The sequence below is a fragment of the Loxodonta africana genome, chromosome 6 (genome assembly GCF_030014295.1).
Source record: "Loxodonta africana isolate mLoxAfr1 chromosome 6, mLoxAfr1.hap2, whole genome shotgun sequence".
Classification (NCBI taxonomy): domain Eukaryota; kingdom Metazoa; phylum Chordata; class Mammalia; order Proboscidea; family Elephantidae; genus Loxodonta; species Loxodonta africana.
In genome coordinates, this window is record NC_087347.1 from 114,248,192 (window position 1) to 114,271,326 (window position 23,135).

At 37.6% G+C, this 23,135-nt stretch overlaps 1 protein-coding gene across 11 annotated transcripts in view; it reads left to right on the plus strand.

The window, feature by feature from the left end:
* ZRANB3 (zinc finger RANBP2-type containing 3) overlaps positions 1-23,135 on the plus strand; it is a 265,124-nt gene that overhangs the window by 156,061 nt on the left and 85,928 nt on the right. For all 11 annotated transcript variants that reach the window (XM_023542991.2, XM_023542992.2, XM_023542993.2 and 8 more), the window contains 2 exons: positions 12,006-12,177; positions 13,762-13,896. In XM_023542991.2, the coding sequence (XP_023398759.1) occupies positions 12,006-12,177; positions 13,762-13,896 (307 nt within the window). The remainder of the gene's footprint in view (positions 1-12,005; positions 12,178-13,761; positions 13,897-23,135) is intronic.

Sequence of the window (23,135 nt, forward strand, 5' to 3'; positions counted from 1 at the left end):
TTCAGAAGCAGACTGCCCCATCTTTCTCCTGTGGAGTGGTTGGCAGGTTCAAACTTCTGACGTTTTGGTTAGCAGCCTAGCACTTAATCACTGCACCACCAGGGCTCTTCATCAAATAATTTAAAAAATCAAAACCAAACTCACTGCCATTGAGTCGATTCCGACTCATATGTTAGGTATCACAAATATATGGCAATATTCTGACTTTCCTCTTTGGTTTATTAGTTGGCATACCGCTATAACAAAAACCTCCCCCCCTCGTCTACTGTTTGAACATTCTGTGGCTGAGTTTGTTTAGAAAAGTTAGGATAAATGCTTGGGTTTTTCCCTTTTATTTACTTATTTTCAAATTAATAAATTGTTTGCAGCATCTTCCAGTGATGTCCAGTGTGGCTTTTATTTTTAAAATAAATAATAGTTTTTCTTTTTCAAGATTGTTTTAGCTCTTTGGGGTCCTTTGCATTTCTATATGAACTTTTTAGAATCAGCTTCACAATTTTTGTGAAGAGTTCAGCTGGGATTTTTATAGGGGTTACACTGAATGCATAGATCAGTTTGGGGCATATTAGCATTTTAATAATCAGATTGGTGAATTTAGGTCTGTTTTAATTTGTTTCCCAGAGAACGATGTGTCAGTCTGCTCCTATAAAGATTTACAGCCTTGGAAACCCTATGGGGAAGTTCTGCTCTGTCTTGTGAGGTCCCTATGAGTCTGAATCAATTTGATGCTAATGGCTTTGGTATTTGGGGGTTTAATTTTTTCAGCAATGTTATGTTTTTTCCTGTAAGTTTTGCACCTCTCTTGTTACATGTATTCCTAAGTATTTTATTCTTTTTGATGATATTTTAAGTGGAATCATTTACTTAATTTTATTTTTGGGTTGTTCATTATTAAGTGAAAAAAAAAAACCCTTTGCCATCAAGTTGATTACAACTCATAGCAACTCTATAGGACAGAGTAGAACTGCCACATAGGGTTTCCAGGGAGCGGCTGGTGGGTTTGAACTGCTGACCCTTTGGTTAACAGCCAAACGCTTAACCACTGTGCAACCAGGGCTCTTGTTCATTACTAGTATATAGAAATACAATAAATTTTTGTATATTGATCTTTTAACCAGCAACTTTGCTGAACTCATTTTTAGTTCTAATAGTTTGTTTAATGTTACTGTGTTTTAGGTAAAAATTTATGGTGCAAATTAATTTTTCATTCAAAAATGTATTGTTGTTGTTAGGTGCCCTCGAGTTGATTCCGACTCATAGCGATCCTGTGCACAACAGAATGAAACACTGCCCAGTCCTGCACCATCCTCAACAATTGTTGCTATGCTCGAGCCCATTGTTGCAGCCACTGTGTCAGTGCGTCTCATTGAGGATCTTCCTCTTTTTCGCTGACGCTCTACTTTACCAAGTATGATGTCCTTCTACAGGGACTTGTCCCTCCTGATAATATGTCCAAAGTATGTGAGATGTAGTCTTGCCATCGTTGCTTCTAAGGAGCATTTTAATTGTACTTCTTCCAAGACAGATTTGTTCATTCTTTTGACAGTTCATGGTATATTCAGTATTCTTTGTCAACACCACAATTCAAAGGCATCAATTCTTCTTCAGTCTTCCGTATTTGTTGGCCAGCTTTCACGTGTTTTTTTATGAGGCGATTGAAAACACCATGGCTTGGGTCAGGCACAACTGAGTCCTCAAGGTGACATCTTTGCTTTTCAACACTTTAAAGAGGTCTTTTGCAGCTGATTTGCCCAGTGCAGTTCGTCTTTTTATTTCTTGACTGCAGCTTCCATGGCTATTGATTGTGGATCTAAGTAAAACAAAATCTCTGACAGCCTCAATCTTCTCTCCATTCATCATCAATGTTGCTCATTGGTCCAGTTGTGAGGATTTTTGTTTTCTTTATGTTGAGGTGTAATACATACTGAAAGCTATGGTCTTTGATCTTCATCAGTAATTGCTTCAAGTCCTTTTCACTTTCAGCAAGCAAGGTTGTGTCATCTGCATAACACAGGTTGTTAATGAGTTTTCCTCCAATCCTGATGCATCATTCTTCTTCATATAGTACAGCGTATTTGCTCAGCATACATAGAAAATGTATACACAAGTTGTTTTGTGACATTGGTTGCAATCCCAGCACTCTTTCCCTTTTCCTTTCCACCATGGATTCTCTGTGTCCATTAGTCCAGTTTTCCTGTCCCTTGCTGTCTCCTTGTCTTTTTCCTTTTGATCAGGTGTTGTCTGTTTGGTCTCATGTACTCGATTGAACTAAGAAGAATGTTTCCCACGTGTGTTATTGTTTGTTTTATAGGCCTGTCTAATCTTTGGCTGAAAGGTGAACTTCAGGAATGGCTTGAGTTCTGAGTTGGCAGGGTGTCTGGGGTCCATAGTCTCAGAGGTTCCTCCAGTCTCTGTCTGACCAATAAGTCTGGTCTTTTTTTGTGTGAATTTGAGTTTTGTTCTGCATTTTTCTCTGCCCTGTCCAGGACCTCTATTATGATCTCTGTCACAGCAGTTGTCTAATAGTTTTCTGATGGATTCTTTAGGATTTTCCATATGGAAAATCATGCCATCTACAAATAGAGTTTTACTTCTTCCTTTTTAATCTGGATGTCTTTTATTTAATTTTCTTTCCTAATTGCCCTGGCTAGAACCTCCGGCTGGAGCCCTGGTGGCATAGTGGTTAAGAGCTATGGCTGCTGACAAAAAGGTTAGCAGTTCGAATCCACTATCTGCTCCTTGGAAACCCTATGAGGCAGTTAGTTCTACTCTGTCCTGTACGGTCACTTATGAGTCAGAATTGACTCGACAGCAGCAGGTTTATTTTTTTAGAAACTCTGATTAAATAAATAGCAATGTTCAATATGTAGACTTTGTTTCAATCCCCCGGATTTCCATATGGCACCTCTCCGTACCTTCTACTGTCCTTGGTTTCTCTAGGTTCAGCCTCCTGGTTCAGTTTCTTTCTTTTTTTCATTATGCTTTAGGTGAAAGCTTACAGCTCAAGTTAATTTCTCATTCAAAAATATATACACATATTGTTTTGTGACATTGGTTGCAATCCCCACAATGTGCCAGCACACTCCCCCTTTCCAACCTGGGTTCCCTGTATTCGTTCGACCAGTTCCTATCCCTTCTTGCCTTCTCATCCTACTTTTGGACAGAAGCTGCCCACCTGGTCTCGAATATCTGATTGAACTAAGAAGCACATTGCTCACATATATTATTTTTTGTTTCATAAAACTGTTAATGTTTGCCTGAAGAGTGGGCTTCAGAAATGGTTTCAGTTCTGGATTAACAGAGTGTTCGGAGGCCATAGTTTCGTGGCTTCTTCCAGTCTCTGTCAGACCATTAAGCCTGATCTTTTTATGGGAATTTGAATTCTGTTCTACATTTTTCTCTTGCTCCGTTCGGGACTCTCTTTTGTGTTCCCTGTCAGGGCAGTCATTGGTGGTAGCCGAGCACCATCTAGTTTTTCTGGGCTCAGGCTAGTGGAGGCTCTGGTTCATGTGGTCTTTTAGTCCTTTGGGCTAGTATTTTCTTTGTGTCTTTGGTTTTCTTTGTTCTCCTTTGCTCCAAGTGGAATGGGATCAATAGATGTATCTTAGATGGCTGCTCACAAGCTTTTAGGACCTGAGATGCTACTCATCTGGTTCAGTTTCTTTACAGAATAAAACCCTGATCTTCTTGGAAAACATAAAACCATGGTAGTATGGGATGGGGGAGAATCTGGACATTTAACTGTTCTTTATACGGACTTTCAACCACGCCATACTTACCCCACCTCCAAGGTACTTGATGCTTTTAATTTCTGAGACATTGTAGAGTTTTGTGGAGACCCTTCTTCAGGTCCTTAGTATACAGCTTCCTCAATTGTGCTATGTTCTTCATTTTTTTCTGCTTCTGAAAATATGTTGACATTGTTATTGTTTCCCTTCCATTTTCTTTGTTTTGTTAGGCTTATGTGCTTTTATTCCTTTGAACTTGTTTTGATTCAGGTAAATGTTTATGTTCAGTTCATCATTTTTTCATTCTTTTTGTTCTTATTATTTAAAAGCTTTTAAATTCCTTTACTTTCATTTTGAAAGGGTTTTCGCAGAAAGAAGTGATAAATAAAATTAATTTGCTGTATTTCACCATGTAAACGTCTAGTCTTCAAAAGACGCTGTTAAAAGACTGAAAGGACAAGCCACAGTCTAGGAGAAAACATTTGCAAAGTGCATGTCTCATAAAAGAAATATTTACATAGTATATAAAACTCTCAAAACTCAACAATAAGAAAAACAATTTAAAAAGTGTTTAAAAGATTTGAACAGAGACTTTACCTAAGATGATATGGGGGGCAAATAAGTGCATGAAAACATGCTCAACATTGTTAGTCATTTGGGAAATACAAGTAAAAACCACAATGAAAAACCATTACCCATGCTTTAAATGGGTAAAATATATATATATTTTTAAGTTGACAATACCAAATGCTGGCAAGGATGCTGAATAACTGTACCTCTCATACCTTGCTGGTGGAAATGCAAAATTGTACTGCCACTTTGGAAAACAGAATGCCAACTTCTTAAAAAGTTAAAGATAACACCTACCATACAACCCAGCAATTCTGCTGCAAAGTATTTAGTTAATATAAATAAAAGTGTATGTTCACTGTAAACCTGAAAGTAAATGTTTATGGCTGCTTTATTCATAAACACCCACAACTGGAAAGAACCCAAATATCCTTCAAATGGTAAATGCTTAAAATGTGATATATCCATACGAAAGATTATGACTCAGCAATTAAAAAAAAAAAAATGAACTACTAATAGACCCAACAATATGGATGATTTCAAATGCATTATGCTAAATGAAAAGAACAAATCAGACTAAAAGGCTGTGTAACTCTATGATTCTGTTTATACAAAATTCTGGAAAAATGTGAAACTATATGCACAGAAAACAGATCCATGGTTGCCAAGAGCTGGGAGTGAGAGAAAGGGATGGCTACAAAGGGGCACAAGGGAACCTGACTTAAAAAAATAAACCAGAGTGGTGGGGCCAAGATGGCGGAGTAGTCAGATGCTTCCTGTGGTCCCTCTTACAACAAAGACCCAAAAAAACAAGTGAATTGATTATATATGACAATATAGGAGCCCTGAACATCAAAGGCAAAGTTGAAGAATCAAACTGAGTGGCAGGGGGAGGAAGAGATGGTTCAGAAGCAGCAAGGATTTGCCAGACCAGACCCAGCAGGAACCAGCACCGTGCAGGCTGGATCACCTTTCCACATTGGGAGAGACTGAGTGGCGGAGAGTCTGCTCAACCCTCCAGAACCAGCAAGAACCGGCGCTCAATCGGCTAAAGATAAGTACATGCGTTAGACCTACCGCATGGTGCAAAATAACACCCTCTTTTGGAAGAACCTGGCTCGTATTTACCTGCCCCCTCCCTGCTCTGCACAAGGCCTGGGGGGCTGGAGGGCTGATGGCCCCACCCACACGCCCTAGCCACCCACAGTAGGGGTCCAAGAATAAGTGGTGCCTCCCAGTCCTTACAGCCAACAGCTGCAAAACTCACCCACCTATGCCCTCCAGGGAACAGGGACATGCTTTCCTCCCAGACACTCAGGGGCAGCTCTCAGCCTTGCTCAGCATGTGACCCCCTACTGTAGGCAGATACGTGTGCCTACACCAATCACCCCTGCCCATCTAGGGCTGTAGATGAGAGCCTGCACCACACACTTGGTGACTGACTACTTGGACACCTGAGCTGAATCCATACAAGAAAACTAAACAGACTCCTGGGCTCACATACCTAGTAACAGATGTAACACCCTGATGACAGGACGATATAGCTTCAAAGGTGCCAGTATTCAAACTAGTTTATTTGAACAGCCAATTAGGGCATATCAAAACAAAACAAAACAGGAAGCTAGGACACAGTAAGCAAACGTAAAATAAATATAATAACTTATTGATGGGTCAAAGACCTAAAGATAAAATCTAAAATGATATTGTGGAAGAAAAAATAGGGACAACACTAGGAGCCCTAATACATGGTGTAAACAGAATACAAAACATTACTAACAATGTACAAACACTAGAAGAGAAACTAGATAACTGGGAGCTCCTAAAAATCAAATGCTTATGCTCATCCAAAGATTTCACCAGAAGAGTAAAAGGACAGTCTACAGACTGGGAAAGAATTTTTGGCTACAACGTATTGGGTCAGGGTCTAATCTGTAAAATCTACAATATACTGCAAAACCTCAACAACAAAAAGACAAATAACCCAATTAAAAATGGGCAAAGGATATGAACAGGCACTTCACCAAAGAAGACGTTCAGGCAGCTAACAGATACATGAGGAAATGCTCACGACCATTAGCCACTAGAGAAATGCAAATCAAAACTACAGTTTGATGCCATCTCACCAAGGCTAGCATTAATCCAAAAAGCACAAAATAATAAATGTTGGAGAGGTTGTGGAGAGACTAGAACACTTATACAATGCTGGTGGGAATGTAAAGTGGTACAACTTTGGAAATGGATTTGGTGCTTCCTTAAAAAGCTAGAAATGGAAGTACCATATGATCCTCTCCTTGGAATATATCCTAGAGAAATAAGAGCCATCACACGTATAGGTATATGCACACCCATGTTCATTGCAGCACTGTTCACAATAGCAAAAAGATGGAAACAACCTAGGTGCCCATCAATGGACGAATGGATAAATGAATTATGGTATATTCACAGGATGGAATACTACACAATAATAAAGAACAATGGTGAATCCATGAAACATCTCATAACATGGATGAATCTGGAAGGCATTATGCTGAGTGAAATTAGTCACAGAAGGACAAATACTGTATGAGACCACCATTATAAGAAGTCAAGAAAAGGTTTAAATACAGAAGAAAACATTCTGTGATGATTACGAGGGCTGGGAGGCAGGAAGAGGGGTGTTCACTAACTAGATAAGAATTAACTTAGGTGAAGGGAAAGACAACACAAAATACTGCGGAAGTCCGCACAACTGGACTAAACCAAGAACTAAGAATTTTCCTGAATACAACCAAACACTTTGAGGAACAGAGCAACAGGGGTCAGGGTCTGGGGCTCATGGTTTCAGGGGACATCTAGGTCAATTGGCATAACAAAGTCTATTAAGAAAATGTTTTGCATCTCACTTTGGTGAGTGGCTTCTGGGGTCTTAAAAGCTAGTGAGCTGTCATCTAAGATGCATCAATTGGTCCCAGCCCACCTGGAGCAAAGGAGAATAAAGAACACTAAAGACACAAGGAAAATAATTAGCCCCAGAAACAAAAAGGGCCCCATAAACCAGAGACTCTATCAGCCTGAGACCAAAAAAAACTAGACAGTGCCTGGCTACTACTAATGACCACCCTGATGAGGGAACACAACAGAGAGTCCCTGACAGAGCAGGAAAAAAGTGGGGTATAGAACTCAAATTCTAGTAAAAAGATCAGACTTAATGGTCTGACTGAGACTGGAGGAACCCCAGAGGACATGGCCCCCAGACTCTTTGTTAACCCAGAACTAAAACCATTCCCGAAGCCAACTCTTAGGCAAAGATTAGACTGGTTTATAAAATATAAAATGATACTCATGAAGAATGTGCTGCTTAGTTCAAGTAGATACATGAGACTAAATGGGCAGCTCCTGTCCAGAGGCGAGATGAGAAGGTAGAAAGGGACAGGAGCTGGATGAATGGACACGAGAAATCCAGGGTGGAAAAGAGGAGTATGCTGACATTTTATAGGAATAGCAACCGGGGTCACATAATGTGTATATAAGTTTTTGTATGAGAAATTAACTTGAGCTGTAAACTTGCACTTAAAGCACAATTAAAAAAATAAGTAAAAAATAAAAATAAGTAAACCACAGGGTAATTTCCAAAGTCAGAAGTTAATTGTGTGTGTGTGTTTTCATGAACAAGGATGCATGTTCTTGGCCATTACTTCCTGTTGTATCATCATATGCTAATATTAGTTAAGGGCTATTGGAAAATGCTTGTGTTCAATTGTATGCAGTTAGAAAACGGATTTTAAAAGTTTATTTGTATTGATTCTTTTGCTCAGAAAACAAGAATTAAACTTTTACCTACCTTGTCCATCTGAATTAGAAAATGAGTGTTTCAACCCCAGAAGTTTTCAAGCTTCATGTTTCATAACTTCTTCAGAGAAATTTACTGATATTTTTGGTTGGTGGTAATTTTAGGTTGTTAAAAATTAAATATCCAGTATGTTTTCGCTTCACCCTAAACCATATTGCATCTACATTGCCTTTAATATTTCTTTTTTCATATTCATTCATACCTCTGTTTCATCTCTACGCTTTACCTCTTTACCATTGCACTTACAAACTTGTCTATCAAATGAGCCTAAATATATAATTGTTAGTAGAAAAATGAGTGACAGAATCAGGTTTTGACAAGTATTTTTCCGTTTCTTTTTAGTGTGTAAATTTTTAATATAAATTTGGGAATATACATCATTGAAGGAGGTCTGAATGTTGCAGCCAACGAGGTTCAGAATTCAATTTTCTAACAACTATAAATCTGTTAAATTTTTATGAACAATGTCCAAATTTGGATTTTTTTCTATTTTATTAAGTGTGTATGTGTATATATATGTGTGTGGTGTATATGAAACACAACATTTGCTAAGTCAGCATTTTTCATATGTGCAATTTAGTGGCACCAATTGCATTGATATGCTTTGTAACCATCACCAATATTCATTGCCAGATCTTCCATCACCATAAACAGAAGCTTCTTGCTCCCAAAATAATGGTTCTCCTTTTCCCTCTCCCTCCTGCCCCTGGAAACCACTAAGCATCTTTGATTCCTATGTGCATTTGCCTATTCTGGCTATTCCATGTGAATGAGATAATACAATATTTGTTCTTTTGTGATTGACTTACTTCACTTGACATAATGTTCTCAAGGTTCATCCATGTTGTAGCATGTATCAGGACTTCATTTCTCTTTATTTCTATTATTTCATTGTATGTGTATACATTTTGTCTATCCATTCATTTTTTGATGGACCTTTAGGTTGTTTCCACCTTTTGGCTATTGTGAATAATGCTGCAATAAACATTGGTGTACAAATACCTGTTTGAGCTTCCGTTTCTTTGGGGCATATACCTAGGAATGGAATTACTGAATCATAGGGGAATCAGTCCCTGGTGAAGGACATCATGCTTGGTAGAGTACAGGGTCAGCGGAAAAGAGGAAGACCCTCAACAAGGTGGATTGACACAGTGGCTGCAACAATGAGCTCAAGCATAGCAACCATTGTAAGGATGGCTCAGGACCGGCAGTGTTTCATTCTGTTGTGCATAGGGTCGCTATGAGTCAGAACTGACTCTACAGCTCCTAACAACAACAACAATAACATGGTAATTCTATGTTTAACTTTTTGAGGTCCTGCCCAACGGTTTTCCACAAAGGCTGTACTATTTTACATTCCCACCAGCAGTGCATGGTTCCAATTTATTCTCATCCTTGCCAACACTTGTTTTTTTGTCTTTCTAGTAATAGCCATACTAGTGGAGGTGAAGTGGTATCTCATTGTGGTTTTGATTTACTAATATAGCTAATGATATTGAGCATCTCTTCATGTGCTTATTGGCCATTTGTATATCTTCTTTGGTGAAATGTCTATTTAGATTCTTTGAGTATTTTTTAATTGAGTTGTTTGTCTTTTTGTTGTTAAGTGGTAGGTATGTATTTTGATATTAAACCTTTATCAGATGTATGGTTTCCAAAAGATTTCTCCTAGTTCATAAGATTGTCTATTCAGTTTCTTTGGGTTTTTTTTTAAACAAGTAAATTTCTTATTTATAGCAGCTAAATTGTGTCTGTAGCATTTTATCATACAGTAAATTCCATCTATTCACTATACTTTTCTAATTGCATCTACATGCAACTACATGTTTTTCATGTTACCTGAATTTTGTGCTGTTACTGTAAGGTTGCTATCAAAATACATTAAACTAAAAAAAAAAAAAAAAAAAAAATTGTTAGCAAATGCCAAGTTCCTCAAATTGACACCAATTTTTGCTAAAACATCATAAAAATTCCATTAAGATGGGTAGTTATTTAACATTAGTAATCATAATTCAACCTAACAAATTTTCCTTTGTTAAGAACACTTAACTCCTCACTTTTAGACATGGTTAGGTTCCAAAGACCAAGTCATTATGCAAAAATTGGCATTATGCAAAAATGAAGGATGACCACATCAGAACACAAAATGAAGCATAACTACATCATTGCATTACTGCTGAATTGTGTCATTATATAACTGCCAAATTACATCACAACACAACTGTAAAATTACATCATTACGTAACTGCCAAACCACAGAGAATCATGGCCCAGCCAAGTTAACATGTAACCTTAACCATCACAGCCAGCGTTATTCTCCCCTCACATGTTGGTGTTCGTTACTGCCAGATGTAGGTCATTAATGCACAATATAGTCAGTAGATTTTTTACTATTGTTGTAAATGCAAAATGTCAGGTAATGCGTAGTCAGTAAGTGAGGGGTAGGTGTATTGTATAACAGCAGTTTTCAGTTAGTGTGCCCCTTTGAAGTTCACTGGGAATTTTGTGGAGTAGTTTTTTGGTTCATCACAGTGACGTTGTTATTTTATGCCATCGAGTCAATCCTGACTCATAATGACCCTGTAAGACAGAGTATAACTACCCCTTAGAGTTTCCTAGGCTGAAATCTTTGTGGGAGCAGATCACCAGGTCTTTTCTTCTGCAGAGCCGCTAATGGATTCTAACTGCCAACCTTTCAGTTAGCAGCTGAGTGCTTAACCATTGCACCACCAGGGTTCCTCAATTTCAGTGGATCCACTAGATTTCAACTCTTACCTTACCACCTGCCCATAGTACTTGGTGCTTCTAGCTCCTGATCACCTCGGGGGATCTAAAGAATGAGTTCCCTTTTGCAAGCATTTTAAGTTGTAGCTTCCTTTCTTTGCCCAAGTCAGTTACCAGTTGTCTGTCTGCATTTTGGCCTCTAAATATTGAAATCAATCACTTATCCTCCGATATCATCTCTCCTGTTCTCTCTTTCCTAGTCAAATTGCTGTCAATCCATTTGTTTCAAAGGAAGAAGAGATACACCTTGTGATCAGTCTCCCATGCTTAGTAACTCAGGGGTAACGTTACCACCTAGAGGGTGCTGAAATATTTGATATGTTTTTGGTTGTTACAACCAGTGGCTTGTGTACAGGCAGTTAGGGCCTGTGGGTTAGGTCTGCCAAACCTACTGCCATGTATGATCTCAACCAAAATGTCAGTGGTGCCCCCATTTAGAAACACTGAACTAATGCAATTCAGCAGCTTCAGTCATCCTAGCTTTGTATTAACTCAATGTAAATATAAGTTTAGACACTAACATTGTTTGTAATTGAGAGTGGTATGTAATCTTACTCATTACTCTCTCTCAAGCTGAGCTTTTTGAAACGAATTCCCATTCAGAAATGGCAGGAAAGACAGTGCCATAGCTCCTTATCATTAAAGAAAGTCCCTGACTTACAACAGCGCTCTTGTTGGACGACTCCATTGTAAGTCGGTTCTGACATAAGTCAAATACTTTTTGTTTTCATTATTATTGCCTTTTAGTATCTTTATAAATCCAATCTTTATTTGTCTTTGGGGATTGGAAACAATACATATAAACATCTGTGAGTGAACATCTGAGATTGATAACATCAGGAAATCACATGCTGCAACGTTGTATATAGTACATGTTACTAAACATCAGGAAATCACATGCTGCAACGTTGTATGTAGTACATGTTACTAAAATTTTTTTTACTAACAATAAATGGTACAAAAAAACAGACGGTCGTAAATGAGGTTCATCGTAACTCAAACATAAGTTGGGGACTACAACCTGTACATACCAGATAAATTGTTTTCTTACTCCATCATTCAGCTTTGCTACATGATTTTCTTCATACTTACAGGTATTTTGGTAGAAGACCTCTGTGGGATTGTAGAGGGGCATCAAATCTTAATGAACTTCATCAGCTATTAAGTGACATAATGATTAGAAGATTAAAGAGTGAAGTTTTAACCCAGCTGCCCCCTAAAATCAGGCAACGTATTCCGTTTGATCTTCCAGCAGCAGCAGCTAAGGTGAGAACCCTTGTTTGAGTGAAAGTCATACTTAAAATCGTTTTAAGTTATAGGCAGTCCTTGGATTACAAAAGTCCTGCTTATGGACAGCTCAACTAGTACTTGCTCTTTAATGTTATGTAAATTTACCCCCACTTCGAAAAGATTAAACCAACTCTTACTCGCAACAATTTCTTCATCACAGTCACCTTCACTTGCTGCACGTGCAGCTTTTAAATTACTGAAAAGGCTTCAAGGCTTTTCTTGCACTAAAAAAAAAAACCAAACCAAACCCAGTGCCATAGAGTCAATTCCAACTCATAGCGACCCTTTAGGGCAGGTTAGAACTGCCCCATAGAGTTTCCAAGGAGCGCCTGGTGGATTCAAACTGCTGAGCCTTTGATTAGCAGCCGTAGCAATTAACCACTACGCCACCAGGATTTCCTTTCTAAATAAGAACCGTATGCACCTGTTGCCACTTACCTACAAATACAACTGAGAGACACAGAAACGGATCTTGTTCATAACACGGGTTCAGCCTGTATACTGTTTAAGATTGTACATATTTCATATTTCACAGAAGGAAAAGCCTGCTATCTTAAAATAGTCTTAGTTAATAGAGCATGTGAATTGGCTTTCTGTCAATCATTTCAAGAAGCAAGAAGAATTTGAGTCATCAAATATGATGTGGTATCCTGGTGATTAAAAATATTTCTGCTGAATACAGGAAAAATACTCAAATTGCAACAAAGGGCGTTTAGATTTAGTATTAAAAAATTGAAGTCTCTCTAGGTTGTGGAAGCCAAAAATTAACAAGAGAAGTTTTGTTTCTTGCTCTAGAATTTTTTTAAACTGTGAATAACAGCCTTCTATAGCCCTCTTCTAGAAATCTTAAAACTCTCCGATCATGTTATAAGATGTTAAATTCATCATATCAGAAAGCCAAAAATATGCTACCTTTGTCTTACATTTACTTTTGGGGAGTGCAATGCTTATGTGTTCTCTGAATTTTCTTCAAAATCTGGATGTGGCTTATCAACAAAGAGTATTGCATCGTTATGTCTTGAAACTTAGAGTAAGCATTTTGTAAACATTGAGTAATATTTATAAAATAAGAATGATCTGATTTTCTCGATCTACTACTTTAACATTAGAAAGAAAAATGAAACAAAGAGTCGATATACGATTGTTATATTTTTTAACAATATTCCCCAAGTCTTAGCCATATTTAAAAATCTTGTCTTTTTATAAAAATACATTGCTTTCATATACATATCATATACATTTCCGTGCTTTCTTATGTACATAAATTTTTTTTACTTTTCAAGGTGTTTCTCTTTAAGAGGAAGCTCTAACTGTTGATTTATGTTGGGGCTTTGTTTTCCCTCACAGCTTGTCGTTGGCTTCTGTAACTAGCATGAACGTGTGACTGACCTGCCTTTGCATTGGTGATTATAAATGAACATGTTGACATCTTTGGGAATTTTCTTTTCTCTTCATATCTTTCTGTACAGAAAAAAGAAAAAGTAGACCATAATTCACTGTTGCATTAACTGTTCTGTTTTTTATGCTGTATTTCTAAACCTTGTTATTTTCCCCACATAGGAATTGAATACCAGTTTTGAAGAGTGGGAGAGATTAATGAGAGCTCTAAATTCAGATGCCACTGAGACTGGTAGCCCCTTTTTTCAAGTCATGGGATTGATTACTCGCATGTTTAAACAAACTGCTATTGCCAAGGTACTTCGCTGCTCGGCCAGCATGTTATTTTTCTTGATACAGATTGTTTAATGTATTTTAGTATTTTTACTTAAGCAGCTTATTTGTGTAATCCAACATGTCTTTGCTATTTAGTGTTTTTAACTCTTCATTATGGAAAAAGTCAGATATATTCTAAGTATACACTAGTATAACAAACACATTATGCCTGTCTGAATATTGATCGTTTCCAGTATGTATTGTTGCTGTTAGGTACCATCCAGTCAGTTCCGACTCATAGCGACCCTATAGGACAGGGTAGAACTGCCCTGTAAGGTTTTCAAGAAGCAGCTGGTGGATTTGAACTGCTGACATTTTGGTTAGCAGCTGAGCTTTTAACCACTGTGCCACCAGGACTCTGATATATGGGTGCACTTTAATGAGGGAGGATAATATGCTTTACATTTTCCAATTTAAAGGAAATACACATGTCCGTCTTTGTTATCAGCTTTTTTCATGGATTTACTACATTACTGCTACAAATAATCTTTTTATTTAAGTGAAGCATTTTCAGGCAATATTATACAGTCATGCGCTGCATAGTGTTCTTTGCACAATGTCCAACCGCATGTATGTCCTTGGTCCCATAAGATTATGATAGAGTTCAGAAATCCTGATCTGAGAATATGAAGTAGCAGACATAGCTGGAAGTAGCAAATGCAATGGCTTCCTGCACGAAACATATGTACCTCATGTCTCTTGTATACAAATCGATTGCGCTGCCAGGTGTAAAATGGTACAGTAGATATATAACCTGTAATACATATGTCTTGATAGTCACAATAAATGCCTTTGTTATGGGCTTTTGTATGTACTATACTTCCTATTGTTATTTCAATGTGAACTTTCTCTACTTACAAATAATGAGTTTACCATTATGTGTACACTTAGACGCAGAGGCAGCAGCATCCAATCTTGTGTATCGCCCGTCTCTTGAGTGTTGTGGCGTTACTTTTCTGTTTATTTTTGTTTTGAAGATGTTACTGTGAAGTACATCATGGCTCACAAATGCAGCAAAACCAGTTTTAGTGATTGCAGCAGCAAGAGACAAAGGAGAAGTATGGATTAGGAAGTGAAACAAAAGGTTATTAAACAGCATGAAGGTGGAAAATCAGTGAATGTTATTGCTAGTGATTTAGGCATGTTCACATAACGTCCAATTGATATGTCTTATTTCACAGAACGTATCACGGATGTTAAACAGTGCATGACTGTATTTCTAGTTTCCTACGGACGTATGGGGCAGTTCTACTCTGTCCTATAGGGTTGCTATGAGTTGGAATTGATTTGACGGCATTGGGTTTGGTTTTTGGTTTATGGATGTAGATGGTGCTCACATTCTTTTTATATATCTTAAAGTTTAAATTAGAGGGAATTAGAGTTTTTAATTCTCAGTATGACTATCAAGTACTTGTATCATGTATTGATTATTGTTGTTTTTACCAGCATGGCACAACTTGTAAATACTAATGAATTTCATCCTTTTCCAATTCTGAGATTTTTTTTTATAACGTAATTTTTTAGTGAAGCTTGTTGAGGTATAATTTACGTACAGTGAAATGTACCCTTTTAAAATGTATAGTTTGATAAGGTTTGACAAATGCATCTAGTCTGATAACCATTACTACAAATCAAGAAAAAGAAAATACCCGTTACTCCTAAAAGTTCCTTCACACCACGCCTCTTTGCAGTCATTTTCCTCCCTCACACCCCTAGCCCTTGGCAGTCACAGAACTGCTTTCTATCGCTATAGTTTCACATTTTGCAGAATGTTACAAAATTGTAATCATATAATATGAAGCCTTACGTCTGGCTTCTTTTCTTGGCATAAAGCTTTTGAGATTGATCCAGGTTGTTGCTGAAGAGTATTGCAGTGTATGGATGTGTAACAATTTTTTATCCTTCACCAGTTAATGAACATTTGAGTATTTTCAGTTTAGACTATTATTAATAAAACTACTATAATCAGTTATATTCATGTCTTTTATGAGCATATGTTTTCACTTCCCTCGAATAAATACCTAGGAATATGACTACTGAGTCATGAAAAGTGTAAGTTTAACTTTAAAAAAAACTGCCGAATTCTTTTTCAGAGTGGCTGTACATTTTGTGTTCCTGCTAGCAGTGTACGAGAGGTTGGTTGTTACACATCTTTGCCAGCACTTGTTAATGTCAAACTTTTTTATTTATTGTATCTCATTGTGGTTTTAACTTGCGGTTCCCTAATGAGGAATAACGTTGGACATATTTTCACGTGCTTTTTTACTTTTGTCAAGTGTCTGTTCATATTGAGCCTATTTTTATTTTGTGTTGTGTTTCTTTATGTATTTTGGAAACAAGTCCGCCAACATACATGTCTTTTGTAAATATTTCCTTTAAGTCTGGGTATTCCATTCCATTTTTATTTTTTTTAACATAGTCTTTCAAAGAACAGAAGGTTTTAATTTTGAAATAGTCTAGTTTATCTTTTTTCCCCATCTTATGTTTATGTTGTTTTAGTCCTAAGGAATATCTGCCTAATCCAAGGCCACAATGATTTTCTCCTATGTTTTCTTCAAAAAGTGTTATAACTTTAGGTTATATATGGATGTATGAGCTTTTTTTTTTTTTTTTTTAATGGTGCAAACCAGGCAACATTTCTTTCTGTTGTACATAAGGTTGCTATGAGTCGGAGCCAACTCTACGGCAACTAATAAAACAACATGAGCTATTTTGGGGTCATCAGGAGTTGGAATTGACTTGAGAGTTTGGTTTATTTATTTAACTTTTATTGAGCTTCAAGTGAACGTTTACAAATCAAGTCAGTCTGTCACATATAAGTTAATATACATCTTACTCCTTACTCCCACTTGCTCTCCCCCTAATGAGTCAGCCCTTCCAGTCTCTTCTTTCGTGAAAACTTTGCCAGCCTCCAACTCTCTCTATCCTCCCATCCCCCCTCCAGACAGGAGATGCCAACACAGTCTCAAGTGACCACCTGGTATTATTAGCTCACTCTTCATCAGCATCTCTCTCCCACCCACTGTCCAGTCCCTTTCATGTCAGATGAATTGTCTTCGGGGATGGTTCCCGTCCTGTGCCAACAGAAGGTTTGGGGACCATGGCCGCCAGGATTCCTCTAGTCTCAGTCAGGCCATTAAGTCTGGTCTTTTTATGAGAATTTGGGGTCTGCATCCCACTGCATCCTGCTCCCTCAGGGATTCTCTGTTGTGCTCCCTGTCAGGGCAGTCATCGGTTGTGGCCGGGCACCATCTAGTTCTTCTGGTCTCAGGATGATGTAGGTCTCTGGTTCATGTGGCCCTTTCTGTCTCTTGGGCTCTTAGTTATCATGTGACCTTGGTGTTCTTCATTCTCCTTTGCTCCAGGTGGGTTGAGACCAATTGATGCATCTTAGATGGCCGCTTGTTACCATTTAAGACCCCAGATGCCACATTTCAAAGTGGGATGCAGAATGATTTCATAATAGAATTATCTTGCCAATTGACTTAGAAGTCCCCTTAAACCATGGTTCCCAAACCCCCGCCCTTGCTCCGCTGACCTTTGAAGTATTCAGTTTATCCTGGAAGCTTCTTTGCTTTCGGTCCAGTCCAGTCCAGTTGAGCTGACCTTCCATGTATTGAGTGTTGTCCTTCCCTTCACCTAAAGCAGTTCTTTTCAGCAAATTAATCAGTAAAAAAACCCTCTCCCTCCCTCCCTCCCTCTCCGCCTCGTAACCACAAAAGTATGTGTTCTTCTCAGTTTATACTGTTTCTCAAGATCTTATAATAGTGGTCTTATACAATATTTGTCCTTTTGCCTCTGACTGATTTCGCTCAGCATAATGCCTTCCAGGTTCCTCCATGTTATGAAATGTTTCACAGATTCGTCACTGTTCTTTATCGATGCGTAGTATTCCATTGTGTGAATATACCACAATTTATTTAGCCATTCATCCATAGATGGACACCTTGGTTGCTTCCAGCTTTTTGCTATTGTAAACAGAGCTGCAATAAACCTGGGTGTGCATATATCTGTTTGTGTGAAGGCTTTTGTTTCTCTAGGGTATATTCCAAGGAGTGGGATTTCTGGGTTGTATGGTAGTTCTATTTCTAACTGTTTAAGATAACGCCAGATAGATTTCCAAAGTGGTTGTACCATTTTACATTCCCACCAGCAGTGTATAAGAGTTCCAATCTCTCCGCAGCCTCTCCAACATTTATTATTTTGTGTTTTTTGGATTAATGCCAGCCTTGTTGGAGTGAGATGGAATCTCATCATAGTTTCAATCTGCATTTCTCTAATGGCTAATGATCGAGAGCATTTTCTCATGTATCTGTTAGCTGCCTGAATATCTTCTTTAGTGAAGTGCGTGTTCATATCCTTTGCCCACTTCTTGATTGGGTTGTTTGTCTTTTTGTGGTTGAGTTTTGACAGAATCATGTAGATTTTAGAGATCAGGCGCTGGTCGGAGATGTCATAGCTGCAAATTCTTTCCCAGTCTGTAGGTGGTCTTTTTACTCTTTTGGTGAAGTCTTTAGATGAGCATAGGTGTTTGATTTTTAGGAGCTCCCAGTTACCTGGTTTCTCTTCGTCATTTTTGGTAATGTTTTGTATTCTGTTTATGCCTTGTATTAGGGTTCCTAGGGTTGTCCCTATTTTTTCTTCCATGATCTTTATCGTTTTAGTCTTTATGTTTAGGTCTTTGATCCACTTGGAGTTAGTTTTTGTGCATGGTGTGAGGTATGGGTCCTGTTTCATTCTTTTGCAAATGGATATCCAGTTATGCCAGCACCATTTGTTAAAAAGACTATCTTTTCCCCAATTAACTGACACTGGTCCTTTGTCAAATATCAGCTGCTCATACGTGGATGGATTTATATCTGGGTTCTCAATTCTGTTCCATTGGTCTACGTGCCTGTTGTTGTACCAGTACCAGGCTGTTTTGACTACTGTGGCTGTATAATAGGTTCTGAAATCAGGTAGAGTGAGGCCTCCCACTTTCTTCTTCTTTTTCAGTAATGCTTTGCTTATCCGAGGCTTCTTTCCATTCCATATGAAATTGGTGATTTGTTTCTCTATCACCTTCAAAAATGACATTGGAATTTGGATCGGAAGTGCATTGTATGTATAGATGGCTTTTGGTAGAATAGACATTTTTACTATGTTAAGTCTTCCTATCCATGAGCAAGGTATGTTTTTCCACTTAAGTAAGTCCTTTTGAATTTCTTGTGGTAGGGCTTTGTAGTTTTCTTTGTATAGGTCTTTTACATCCTTGGTAAGATTTATTCCTAAGTATCTTATCTTCTTGGGGGCTACTGTGAATGATATTGATTTGGTTATTTCCTCTTCGATGTTCTTTTTGTTGATGTAGAGGAATCCAAGTGATTTTTGTATGTTTATTTTATAACCTGAGACTCTGCCAAACTCTTCTATTAGTTTCAGTAGTTTTCTGGAGGATTCCTTAGGGTTTTCTGTGTATAAGATCATGTCATCTGCAAATAGAGATAATTTTACTTCCTCCTTGCCAATCCAGATGCCTTTTATTTCTTTGTCCAGCCTAATTGCCCTGGCTAGGACTTCTAGCACAATGTTGAATAAGAGTGGTGATAAAGGGCATCCTTGTCTGGTTCCCATTCTCAAGGGAAATGCTTTCAGGTTCTCTCCATTTAGAGTGATGTTGGCTGTTGGCTTTGCATAGATGCCCTTTATTATGTTGAGGAATTTTCCTTCGATTCCTATTTTGGTGAGAGTTTTTATCATAAATGGGTGTTGGACTTTGTCAAATGCCTTTTCCGCATCAATTGATAAGATCATGTGGTTTTTGTCTTTTGTTTTATTTATGTGTTGGATTACATTAATGGTTTCTCTGATATTAAACCAGCCCTGCATACCTGGTATAAATCCCACTTGATTGTGGTGAATTATTTTTTTGATATGTTGTTGAATTCTATTGGCTAGAATTTTGTTGAGGATTTTTGCATCTATGTTCATGAGGGATATAGGTCTGTAATTTTCTTTTTTTGTAATGTCTTTACCTGGTTTTGGTATCAGGGAGATGGTGGCTTCATAGAATGAGTTGGGTAGTATTCCGTCATTTTCTATGCTTTGAAATACCTTTAGTAGTAGTGGTGTTAACTCTTCTCTGAAAGTTTGGTAGAACTCTGCAGTGAAGCCGTCCCGGCCAGGGCTTTTTTTTGTTGGGAGTTTTTTGATTACCGTTTCAATCTCTTTTTTTGTTATGGGTCTATTTAGTTGTTCTCCTTCTGAATGTGTTAGTTTAGGTAGGTAGTGTTTTTCCAGGAATTCATCCATTTCTTCTAGGTTTGCAAATTTGTTAGAGTACAATTTTTCATAATAATCTGATATGATTCTTTAATTTCAGTTGGTTCTGTTGTGATGTGGTCCTTCTCGTTTCTTATTTGGGTTATTTGTTTCCTTTCCTGTATTTCTTTAGTCAGTCTAGCCAATGGTTTATCAATTTTGTTAATTTTTTCAAAGAACCAGCTTTTGGCTTTGTTAATTCTTTCAATTGTTTTCCTGTTCTCTAATTCATTTAGTTGAGCTCTAATTTTTATTATTTGTTTTCTTCTGGTGTCTGATGGATTCTTCAGCGTAATTATAGATAAATAAGTGTTTAGTGTTGTCATTTTGATGCCTTTTTATGTGTGTTGTTGACAATTTCATTTTTCCACATACTTTTTTGTGCTGAGTCGTTTTTCTTAGTAAATTGTGAGATCCTCATTTTTGTAGTGTTTGACTTTATGTTTGTTGAGTCGTTACGTTTTTCTTGGCTTTTATCTTGAGTTATGGAGTTGTTATACCTCTTTGTGGTTACCTTATTATTTACCCCTATTTTTCTAAGTAAAAACCTAACTTGTATTGTTCTATGTCGCCTTGTATCACTCTTCATATGGCAGTTCTATGCCTCCTGTATTTAGTCCCTCTTTTTGATTATTGTGATCTTTTACATATTGACTTCTGTGATTCCCTGTTATGAGCATTTTTTTTTTTTTAATTAATCTTAATTTGTTTTTGTGATTTCCCTATTTGAGTTGATACCAGGTTGTTCTGTTTTGTGACCTTGTGTTGTGCTGGTATCTGATGTTATTGGTTTTTCTGGCCAAACAATATCCTTTAATATTTCTTGTAGCTTTGGTTTGGTTTTTGCAAATTCTCTAAACTTGTGTTTATCTGTAAATATCTTAATTTCGCCTTCATATTTCAGAGAGAGTTTTGCTGGATATATGATCCTTCGCTGGCAGTTTTTCTCCTTCAGTGCTCTATATATGTCGTCCCATTCCCTTCTTGCCTGCGTGGTTTGTGCTGAGTAGTCTGAACTTATTCTTATTGATTCTCCCTTGAAGGAAACCTTTCTTATCTCCCTGGCTGCTTTTAAAATTTTCTCTTTATCTTTGGTTTTGGCGAGTTTGATGATCATGTGTCTTGGTGTTTTCTTTTTGGATCAATCTTAAGTGGGATTCGATGAGCATCTTGGATAGCTATCCTTTGGTCTTTCATGATGTCAGGGAAGTTTTGTGTCAGGAGTTCTTCAACTATTTTCTCTGTGTTTTCTGTCCCCCCTCCCTGTTCTGGGACTCCAGTCACACGCAGGTTATCCTTCTTGATAGAGTCCCACATGATTCTTAGGGTTTCTTCATTTTTTTAAATTCTTTTATCTGATTTTTTTTCAGCTATGTTGATGTTAATTCCCTGGTCCTCCAGATGTCCCAGTCTGCATTCTAATTGCTCGAGTCTGCTCCTCTGACTTCCTATTGCGTTGTCTAATTCTGTAATTTTATTGTTAATCTTTTGGATTTCTACATGTTGTCTCTCTATGGATTCTTGCAACTTATTAATTTTTCCACTATGTTCTTGAATAATCTTTTTGAGTTCTTCTACTGTTTTATCAGTGTGTTCCTTGGCTTTTTCTGCAGTTTGCCTTATTTCGTTTCTGAGGTCATCCCTGATGTCTTGAAGCATTCTGTAAATTAGTTTTTTATATTCTGTATCTGATAATTCCAGAATTGCATCTTCATTTGGGAAAGATTTTGATTCTTTTGTTTGGGGGGTTGTAGAAGCTGTGCATGGTCTGCTTCTTTATGTGGTTTGATATGGACTGCTGTCTTGGAGCCATCACTGGGAAACTAGTTTTTCCAGAAAATCTGCTAAAAAAAAATGCAGTCAGATCCCTATCAGAACTGCCTTTGGATTATAACCACCACCTTGTTCCCTGTATGGATGAAAGTCTGAGATTTGGATCATATATGCTTGGCTGTAGCTGGTTCTGTGTTTTTAGTCCAATTAGGGGTGGATTTTTGGTCCCTGGGTTTTTTGTGTTTCCTCCTCTCAGGCCGGAAGAGTGGGTTAGGAAAAGACCAAAAGAAAAAAAAGGGGGGGGGAAGCAAAGCCACCGTGGAGCCGGAGCCGTTCTCCCTCTGGCTCAGGAAATTCCAATGTTAATGAAGCCACCTGACTGGGATGCTGGCTTCAGGCTCCGAAAACAATCGCTGCTTCCCCGTATTTGTTCGTTTTCCGTCTCTAAATCTGTGTTTGTTGTTCAGGGTTCGTAGATTGTTATGTATGTGATCGATTCACTTGTTTTTCCGAGTCTTTGTTGCAAGAGGGATCCGAGGTAGCATCTACCTAGTCCGCCATCTTGGCCCCGCCACCTTGGTTTATTTTTTTCTGTGCTAATTTTTTTGTATGGTATAAGTTAAGGGTGAAGTTTCAGTTAGTTTTGTTTTGAGTTTTTTTGCATGTGGATATTGAATTGTTCCAGCACACTTTGTTGAAAAACTGTTTTTTCCTCATTGAATTACTTTATCTTCAAACTCTCTATTCTGTTTTGATGATCTGTAAGTCTGACCTTACGTAATACCATAGCAGCTTGATTACTTAGCTTCATAAGTCCTGAAATCACATATTGTTCACCTCCTACTTTATTCTTTTTCAAAATTAATTTGTCTACTGTAGGTTCTTTGCTTTCATATATAAATTTTAGAATGATTTTGTCAAGGATGTGAAATTTTGATTGGAATCATGTCGAATTTATAGATGAATTTGGAAGAATGGACTCCTTAATAATATTGCCTTTTCATACATGAGGAAAGTATCTCTCTCCATTAATTTAGTTCTTTAATTTCTCTCTGCGGTGTTTTCTAGTTTTCTTGCATACATTTTGTAATATTTATTCCTGACTAGTCAATATCATTTTATGCTCTTGTAAGTAGTATTTTTTAAGT